This window comes from Nicotiana tomentosiformis, chromosome 1 (genome assembly GCF_000390325.3).
Source record: "Nicotiana tomentosiformis chromosome 1, ASM39032v3, whole genome shotgun sequence".
NCBI lineage: Eukaryota > Viridiplantae > Streptophyta > Magnoliopsida > Solanales > Solanaceae > Nicotiana > Nicotiana tomentosiformis.
The window spans coordinates 33,205,045-33,214,953 of NC_090812.1; the positions used below are offsets into that span (position 1 = coordinate 33,205,045).

Genomic DNA, 9,909 nt, shown 5'->3' on the forward strand with positions numbered 1-9,909 from the left:
CATGAAAATCACCTCAAACGGAACTCTAGAACTCAAGATATGCCCAAAATACTAAAATTCTCAATTTAAAACACTATCGAGATGATTTTTCTTCATCGCCTTCGCGAGAGACCTTCGTGTTCGCGAACAGCAATTTTTCATTTTGACTGGTCAACCTAGAAATCCTTCTTCGCGTTCACGGAACCCCTCTCACGTTCGCGAAGAACACAGCTTTGCACCAGAAACTGGCAAGTTTGTCCGACACGGAAATGGGCATAACTCTCTTATATGATATTGGAATTCGATGATTCTTATTGTTATGACTCTGTAATTACGATACGGTTCTAATGGTTTAATCTAATCACAAATCAAAAGTAGTTTGATCAATATAGTGCCCTTTATACCCAAAGAACGACGCCGAAACATCAAATAAGAGCGCGACACCATCCAAACCCATCTGAAACACACCCGAGGCCCTCGGGACCCCGTCCAATCACACAAACCAGTCCCAAAACATAACACGAACCTACTCGAGGCCTCAAATCATACTAAACAATATCAAAACCATGAATCGACGATCGAAACATTCTTTAAACTTTCAAACATTCAAACTTCGACGAACGCGTCCGATTCATACTTAAACATTCCGGAATGATGCCATACATTGCGTGCAAGTCACAAATCACAATAAGAACCTATTCCATGGCTCAGAACCTCAAACGGACATAGATAACATCAAAATCTGCTTCAAACCAAACTTATGAAATTCTAAAACCTTCAAAATACCAACTTTCCATAATAAGCGCCGAAATGCTCCCGGACCACCCGATACTCAACCCAAACAAATGCCCAAATCTGAAATCATCATACGAATCTATTGGAACCTTCAAATCCTGATTGCGAGGTCGTTTACGCAAAAGTCAAACCTTAGTCAATTCTCCCAACTTAAAGCTTCCGAAATTAGAATTTTCCATCCGAATCAGCTATGAACTTCCCGAAATTCGATTTTGACTACGCGTAGAAGTCAAAAAAATATGAAGTGATACTACTCAAGGCCTCAAACCATCGAGCGACATACTAGAGCTCAAAACAACCGGTCGGGTCGTTACAGATATGTGATTTTGTTATCCTTTTCAGATTCATAAATGCATCTAGCATTTGATTTGCTATTTTCTGAAAATGGACAATCTTTTACACCTCATTTTCACAAATAGAGGCACGTGGATCAATATGAAACAATGGTGGATTTTTTCACAAAATTTCCCATTTAGTTTCACCAATTTCTCCCCCTAATTTTGGGGAAAATATCTCATCGAATCGATAATATGCAAATCGAGTAGTAAACAAATATGAAGTAGTCAAGTTGAGGTTGTTGAGTTTTTTGTTACCGTACTTCCTATTTTGTATTTTTGAAAAAAGAAAAAAGAATTTATAAATGAGAAAACCAAAAAGATTTTTGTTTTTAGTTTATTTTGTCCATTACATTTCCAGAACTACGCTTGGTCTAATTCATGTGGAACATGATACGTAGGCAACCTACATCGGGTTCGATCGAATAATTTTAGAAATTAAAAATTAAAAAGAAGAAGAAGAAAAAAAGGGGATGAAGTGGACGGATGTGAGAAATGAGAGGAAAGAAAAGAGTGATAATTAGAAAGAAAAGAGAAAAAAAGGAAATGAGCAAACCAAGGAGCGCAAGAAAAAAAATGAAGCGGAAAAGGGTCAAGAAGAATGAACTTGGGATGATGCCAATATGACCATCGTACCTTCAAAGTTATTTTAGAACCGATAATTGTGACTAGGTGCATTGCACATAATGTGAGATTATCTTATATTAAATGCCCTAATGCTAATGTGATGATTTCATTTTGTTCCTCTTTGTTATCTTCAAAATAGCAGAAGGGTGGTTGGTTTGTGGTTCCTAAATTGGTAACTCTTCCCTACAACATAAAGTCGAAAGGCAATTATAGACGACAACGAAATTGAGTTGGTTGATACTGGTGCCCAAAAGCAATTGGTTGAACAAGACACTGTGTTGGTTGAAGAGGTAAGGATGTTAAGACAACACATGGCAGATATGTATCAGGCTTGGATGACTGGGAAAGCACCAACCCCGCCACCACCTAGCTTCCTAGATGCTACCCTCACCCAAGATCCAGTCATAATGTCAGATGATCCACCATATTCTCCTGATTTTCCCACTTATCATAGCTTTCCCAACCTCCCTAGTAGCACAATTGTTCGTCCTCCAACTACATTTCCCAAAAATTGCCCTCCTATCATATCCACTATCCCTACTATCACAAATTCTCAACAACCTTTCCTTCATAGGTCCAACTGAGAACACCCGTTCAGATCTCATGATACCCAATACTACTCCCCAGAGTTAGCCCACCATGTCCCGAACTCCTATAATTGTAACCCTCGGAATAAGCCTTATGTTGAAAATGAAAAGTCCGAAGGAAAAGAAGGGCGGGATGAGATATCCAGAAAGCTGAAGGGTATAGAACAATCCTTAAAGAACATGCAAGGTATGGGAAATCAGATTGACATGTCTTATAATGACTTGTGTATGTTTCCTGATATTCGTCTACCCGCGGGATTTAAAATGCCAAAGTTTAACTTGTATGACGAGGGTGAAGATCCAGTGGCCCATCTGAAGGGTTATTTCACTGAAATGAGAAGTATTGGCGGGAAACATGAGTTATTGATGGCGTATTTAAGTGAGAGTTTGAGTAGGGCAGCCTTGGAATGGTATACTCGTCAAGATGTCAGTAAGTGGCATGCATGCGATGACATAGCTCAAGATTTTGTTCGACACTTTCATTACAATATAAACATTATCCCAGACCGTTACTCCCTACTAATATGGAAAAGAAACCCGAGGAAAGTTTTAGGGAGTTTGGGCTCAGATGGAGGGAACAAGCTGCTCGGGTCAGTGCCCCGATTGATGAAGAAGAAATGGTTAAGCTTTTCCTACAAGCTTAGGGACCCACCTACTTTAATCATTTGATCCCGACTTTAGGTAAACCTTTCAATGATGTGGTAAGAATGTGGGAGATGGTAGAAGAAGGAATCAAGTCAGGCAAAATCATGAGCTATTCTGCAATGAAGGATACTACGAAAGACATTCTGAACATCTCAGTAAGTTTGGGTGGAAGAAAGAGAAATAGAAAAGATGTTGTTGAACCCCGCCAACGACAAGATCCAGTGGGCGTTCCTTCTCAATGCTTTTAGCCTCAATAACGACCCCATGAATATCCTTGTACTCCAGATAATCCTACCTAATGCTACTTCTCTCCACAAAATCCCCAAAGCCATACCTCACCTTCCAGTACTTTATCCATAATGCACCGCCATATGCTCCATATCCACAAGACCCGTAATGACCTGCACCACCTCCACAAATGTCTTACCCACCTCTACAAGCATATCAACCACCTACCCGCAAGAGGTTCCAACCGAGGTCGGAGTAAAAAATGAAAAGGAAACAACAAAAGGAAAAGTCTTTCACTCTTATTATAGAATAATATGCCAGTCTGTTCCAAAGGTTGAGGCAATTGGACATGTTGAAGCCGATTCAGATAAAAATGCCAAACCCTCTCCCAAAGAATTTTGATTATTCTCAAAGGTGCGCATGTTTCTCTAATGCCCCGGGGCACAGTATAGAAAAGTGTTGGCATCTGAAAAGAGCAGTCCAGAAGCTTATTGATGCATGTGACATTACCGTGCAAAATCAAGATGCAGTAGATACTAGACAAAGTCCATTACCTGTTTATAATGAGACGCATATGGTGGGCATGATTTGTGTTGTAAAGGAATATGAGAACTCTTCTGAATCCCTTAGAGGGCCACTTACCGCAAAGTGTTCAACGCTATGAGTATCGGTTCCAGAAGTTGATCTTAAGAACGAGTTGGCAAAAGGGACCCAAAAGCTATTTGCTAAGGTAAACGTGATGGAGATTGTGAAGGTCATAGTAATGTTGATGCGCGACTCAGTGGATAGGATGTCGAGCTCGGTAATTGGAAAGACACTCCTTTCTTGACTAGCCAGGGAGGAGTTTTGGTGATTTATTTTGTTGTCATTTCTGTTGTCCGGGTTATTTCTGGGTTGTAATCCAGATATTGTCTTGTGACTCAAACCTTTCTTCCTTTTATTTTTGCGTAGTTCATTTAGTCTTAGTAACTTGTTTAGTGTTACCGAGAATTGTTCCAGGGTTGTAACCCAAGTTTATTTTGCTTGTTTTGTTGTTCAAACCCTTTCACCGTCTGTCTAATGCAATCTCCTATTTTCTGTTATTTCTAGTCAGCTATTGTTTAGTTCTCTTTTCCTTTTATAGTTCTTTTCATGGTGACTCTAGTGTCATGACATGCACATGGAATTCTCAGCTTGGTCTTAAAGGTTAGTCTATTCATGAAATAGTGAAACAAGGCTTGAAGATGACACGGACATTTGAGGAAAATAAGTAAAGATTGGGACATTTTGAGATCATTTAAAACCCGAATTATGTGAAACTGGGGCAGATAGTTTGGGAAGTTAATAGGACGACAAGAATTTGTTACAAGAGAGTGCGTCACGGACAATTTGAAGTAAGGAACTCTGTGTTCAAGTACATCTCCCGTGATAAGATAATGCCAAGGTAAACTTGCCCAAACTGATGGAGGACACTCATTGTGGAAAAGAATTACCCAACAAGAGTTCAACACTCGAGAAGGCACTAAAGAAAAGATTAAGGCATATCACTGATATCGATGCCGAAACTGCAAAAGAAATGTTGTGCATGATATTCATTTTTCTTCCTCAAATTGTATGTGTTGTACTTGACATTTTCAGAGATTGGGAGGCCCTCTTTCACCTACCCAAACACTTTATACCCTTCGGTACCCTTTTGAGCCTGTGCTGATTTGTTTTGACCTCCCTATTTTGGAATCAAGTTAGAGTCATTAAAAAAAACAATCATGTCCCATAAGGTTTGTTTTAGAAAGTTCATTCCAAAAGAAAATGTTTTTAAAAAAATGAAGAAAAAAAGAGAGAAAAAGAAGAAAAAAAAGAGAAAAAGTAGAAACAAAAATAGCAACAACAAGAAGTATTCCTTTGAACTACGTTCGACCTGATTCTTGTGTCGACAAGATAGGTAGGCAGCCTTATTCCAGGGTTCGGTCACACCAAATAAAAAATTCTAAAATTCCTCACTTCAAAAGAAACTAGGGAAGAAGTTTTGTTTTATATAAAAGATGGTTCTAAAAGTTGTAAAGTTATACCCCATTTGGTCTTAATTTGAATTTGAGCCTTCATGCCTTTCTTTCTAACCCTATCCAAAATCCACATTACAGTCCAAAAAAGACCTCCCAGATAATCTTTGAGAGTGCCGAGTTAGACATGCCAGGAGCATATGATATTTTTACCATGGTTAATGCCTTGTCATCTGCAGAATCAGAGGAAATAAGAAGAAAAGAACAAAATGAGAAAGTTTTATTGGTGAAAACCCTCACGGGCACCATAAGGCGACGGTGAGTTGAGAGAAAGAACAAAGTGAGAGAGGCTTGATAGTGAAAACCCTTCAGGGCTCTACAAGTCGACTGAAGATCGTGAATTAGATAGGAAAATTGGAGCATTGAAGCCTAGTTTCATAGCTTAGAGGTATGACAAGAATGGAAGATTAGACTTGCTTGACAGATCATGCCACTTAATCCAAGATGCTCGTCATGGACATTAGAGTTGGTATCACATCAGATAAGTTTCTACTTAATAATTTTCTTGTTAGATATCATCTCTTTCCATTGTCCCCTTACTCTGTTCCTCTTGCTTTGTTTAAGTCCTCTTTTTGAGTCTGTTTTGTCTAAACAAGTGAGAAATGACTTCAAAATTTGCTACTAGCTTTCCAATTGCACAAAGAGGAGTCTTGCTAGCCCTTCAAAGTGGCATAAGTAACGAAAGAGTAGTATGCACATTGAAATGCAAAGGTCCGGTAAATATCAATTCTTGAGCACAATGCAACAGTCTTTCCAAAAAGAGATTTTGGAGGAATAATGCGTCACTTTAATCCTGAATGGTTTAAAACTTCATATTCTCATTGGTTAGAATATAGTATTAAATAAGATGCATCATTTTATTTATGTTGTTACTTGTTTAAAATGAGGTTGGAGGATATGGAAAAAAAGTAGGTGATGCTTTCACAACGGATGGTTTTAGAGGTTGGAATAAAGGTTTAGAAAGGTTTAAATCACATGTGGGTGACGTGAATCGTGTTCATAATCGATGTTTCAAGATTATGCTAGATTTAATGAACCAAGCACAATCCATTCTAACTTCTTTGGACAAAGAATCTGAGAAAATTAAAAGTGAACATCGAGTTCGCTTGAATGCTTCAATTGATGTGATAAGGTATCTTTTGAAAGAAGGAATTCCTTTTCGGGGCGACGATGAGAGTGTAACTTCTACAAGAAGAGGTCATTTTTTAGATCTCTTAAAATGATATGCAGATAGGAAGGAAGATGTGAAAAAAGTGGTATTAGAAAAAGCTCCAAAAAATAACACCATGACTTCTCCAGATATTCAAATAGATGTTGTGAATTCTTGTGCAAAAGCAACAGTGAAAGCAATTATTGAAGACTTGAATGGGGATTGTTTTGGGATATTAGTTGATGAGTCTGAGGATGTCTCTCATAAGGAACAAATGGCTCTTGTTCTGCGCTATGTCAACAAGGAAGGTGAACTTATTGAGCGATTCCTTGGTCTTATTCATGTTAAAGGTACAACTGCACCTACATTACAAAAAACAATATATTCCTTGCTTTTACAACATTCAGTGAGTTCATCTCTAATACGGGGACAAGGGTATGATGGAGCTAGTAACATGCAAGGAGAAATTAATGGTCTTAAAACTTTGATTCTGAAAGATAATCCTTCGGCATATTGCATACATTGCTTTGCTCATCAGTTGCAATTCACTCTTGTAGTTGTTGCAAAGAAACACCATGATGTAAATAATTTTTTTGACATTCTTGCTAATGTTTTGAATGTTGTTGGAGGTTCTTATAAGCATAGGGAGATGCTTAGAGATGATCAAACTGAAAAACTAGATGAGTTATTAGTGCTTGATGAAGTTCATACAGGCAGTGGATTAAATCAAGAACTTGGGCTTCAAAGACCAGGTGATACCCGTTGGGGATCTCACTTTAAGACATTGCATAACTTTATTTCTTTATTCTCATCAATTGTTCATATACTTGGAGTTCGTGCAAATGAGGGATCAATGCATTGGCAAAAAGTCTAGTGGAAGATATAAGATCTTATGAGTTCGTGTGTATATTACATTTGTTGCTAAAACTATTGGCAATTACATATGATTTGAATATGGCCCTACAAAGAAAATATCAAGATATTGTTAGTGCAATGAAACTTGTTGATTTCACAAAGAGGCAATTGCAAACAATAAGGCAATCTAATAAAATTCTTTGATAGAAGACGTCTCTTCGTTTTGTGATAAGAATGGTATTGTAATCCCAAAAATAGATGAGAAGTATGCACTTGGAAAGTCGAAGTGTAAAATTTCAACTGTAACATATTCCCATCATCTGTACGTAGAGGTGTTTTGTGCTGCTATTGATTTGCAACTTTCGGAGCTTAACAACCGTTTTAGTGAAGTGAATACTGATCTGCTTCTTGGTATGGCTAATTTGAATCCCGATGATTCTTTTGCAAATTATGATAAAAATAAGAGTATGAAACTTACTACATATTATCCAAATGAGTTCACTTCTTCTAAGCTTGAAGATCTTAATTGTGAGCTAGACAACTATATTGACTATGTGCGAGAAATGGACAATGCATTCTCTAACTTGAAAGGGCTTGGAGATCTGTCGAAGACATTGGTTAAAACAAATATTCACAAGACATGGGGACTTGTTTATTTTCTTGTGAAGCTGAGTTTGATATTACCTGTGGCTACTGCAATAGTCGAAGGGGCTTTTTCTTCAATGAAGTTTATTAAAAATGATTTGCGAAGCAGGATTGGTGATGACTTTTTGAATGATTGTTTAGTTTGTTATATAGAGGATGAAGTATTTGAAAGTGTATCTAATGATGCGATCATTGATCGTTTTCAAAACATGACAAGCCGTCGACTGTAATTGAAATGATAATGTTTATATTCATATATTGTGTTTGTCTTTCGTCACTTTTTAAATATATATTAAATATCGATATTCATTCTTTAGTCAGTTTGTTATTGTATATTAGTTTTAGGTCATAGTCTTATTTTAAAATTTAGAACTCACACATTTCAAATCCTAGCTCCGCCTCTACAAGTCACCCATGACTTTTTGAAAAATAAGTATATTTTAAAAATATATTTTGGAGGATAAATTGATTTTCAAGAAGGAACTTTGTAGGGGGAAATGTAAAATGATTTGCAAAAGTGGAAAGTTTGACTAGAAAGTAGAAAAGCAGAAATAAAGAATTTACGATTAAAAATGGGGAAAATAAAGGATATTTTTAAGCACTTACCAAGACTCACGGCATTTTGTAGTAGCCACAAATAGGCATTGTAATAGTCGCATAAATTAGTGTAATGTTGGGGTACTCTTTCTTCAGCTCTTCAATGGCTTGTCGCAAATGATAATTATAGAATATTGCCAAATTATTCAGATCTTTCAAGCAATGGTACTCATCGTAGGCAGTTGAGTTGTCAGTCATAAATTTCGTTAGGTAAATTGGTAAACAACCAATTGGAAAATTGCTCGGGACTACAATTCGAGTAGCCCCGAAACCAATGACTCTCTGAATAAAAGAGGTAAATGGGTCATTAGGAAAACAATTTTAATCAAAGAAAACTTATTAAAGAAAGAAATGAAAATTTACTTTAACGCCCTGAATAATGGTATGAACAACTTCTGGCACCATGTTCCGCAACTCAGTCGTAGTTTTACCTTGCAATAAGCCATAATTGAGTTCATTTCCTCATACTTCTCCAACTAGGAAAAGAGATTTCTTCAACTTTGCTGGGCAATCTAGCAATAATTAACGAGAAAATATCATCAATTCCACTCGCCGTTAATTAATGCGTAAGAAAAAAAATTAACCACAACATATTTCTTAAGGAAGTACTCCCCTCTTCTCAAATTATCTGCCGTGATTTCTAAAAATAGTTGTCTCAAATTATTTGTCATTTTAGAAGTTCAAGATAAAATTAATTACATTTTTTCTATTTTACCCTTGATAGAAATTGTTTTGAACACGAAGATAGCACATAAATAGAATAAATATTCAATGAAGAGATTATATATTAAGACAAAATAAAGGTAAAACAGTCCAATACCCCTTCTAATTAATATTTTATTAAGGGACGTATATAATAGAAACACAGGCGATAATTTGAGACGGAGGGAGTAGTTAGCAAATTAATTAGGAGTAATAATTACCAGTGGAACATGTGGTTCCAAAATGGGAAGACATACAATCAAGTTGCACATTCAATGAGCTATTGGTGAGTCCATTAACAATCTTCTTCTCAGCCATGATTTCAGTTGATAAAGCATTTGCATTTTGATCCTTGTAGGAATTTAGAAGAGGAAGACCTGATTCTAGTATTGTCAACAAGAAAGCAAGCATAGAAACAATCATACGCATGAATCATCCTGCTTCACATAGGGTCCGGGAGAGGCTGCACCCCAAGAGTGTGTCATACTGATTCTACGGTTCGATTCCATAATCACTCCCTGTATACAGGTAAAATCGGGCCCATGGGACACCCCGATTTCCAATAAGGTAAATCGAGCAAGAGACGTGATGATAAAAATCCGGAATTGAGGCGAGGGTCTCATCGGGCCAGGGTCCGGGGGAACAACGCCCCCCCCCCGGGAATATTGGGGCCATGACCCCGGGATCGGTCCAAATCCCAAAAGACTTCAGAGAGCGTTGTCAGGCAA

General features: G+C 37.3%; 2 protein-coding genes across 2 annotated transcripts; one reads left to right on the forward strand and one right to left on the reverse strand.

Annotated features, from left to right (window-relative positions):
* Nucleotides 1–2,503: 2,503 nt before the first annotated feature.
* On the forward strand, nt 2,504–8,112 carry LOC104115606 (uncharacterized). Its single transcript, XM_070193900.1, has 4 exons — nt 2,504–2,733; nt 4,320–4,381; nt 6,463–7,134; nt 7,445–8,112. The coding sequence occupies exons 1-4, from the start codon at nt 2,504–2,506 to the stop codon at nt 8,110–8,112; spliced, it is 1,632 nt and encodes a 543-aa protein (XP_070050001.1).
* Nucleotides 8,113–8,494: 382 nt separating this feature from the next.
* LOC117281303 (GDSL esterase/lipase At5g03980-like) lies at nt 8,495–9,610 on the reverse strand. Its single transcript, XM_070193904.1, has 3 exons — nt 9,439–9,610; nt 8,843–8,910; nt 8,495–8,761 (listed from the first exon to the last, which is right to left on the reverse strand). Exons 1-3 carry the CDS (start codon nt 9,608–9,610, stop codon nt 8,495–8,497), a joined length of 507 nt encoding a protein of 168 aa, XP_070050005.1.
* Between the last annotated feature and the right edge of the window lie 299 nt (nt 9,611–9,909).

Bases quoted from the DNA above. Each gene is read 5' to 3' on its own strand.
- LOC104115606 (XM_070193900.1), top strand. From the start codon at position 2,504: ATGCAAGGTATGGGAAATCAGATTGACATGTCTTATAATGACTTGTGT. The intron at 4,382-6,462 runs GTTAGTCTATTC...AATGATATGCAG, and splicing joins TTCTCAGCTTGGTCTTAAAG to ATAGGAAGGAAGATGTGAAA. The intron at 7,135-7,444 runs GTGATACCCGTT...ATTCTTTGATAG, and splicing joins ACTTGGGCTTCAAAGACCAG to AAGACGTCTCTTCGTTTTGT.
- LOC117281303 (XM_070193904.1), bottom strand. From the start codon at position 9,610: ATGCGTATGATTGTTTCTATGCTTGCTTTCTTGTTGACAATACTAGAA. The intron at 8,911-9,438 runs GTATGTCTTCCC...GCTTATTGCAAG, and splicing joins ATTGAATGTGCAACTTGATT to GTAAAACTACGACTGAGTTG. The intron at 8,762-8,842 runs GTAAATTTTCAT...TCTTTTATTCAG, and splicing joins CCATTATTCAGGGCGTTAAA to AGAGTCATTGGTTTCGGGGC.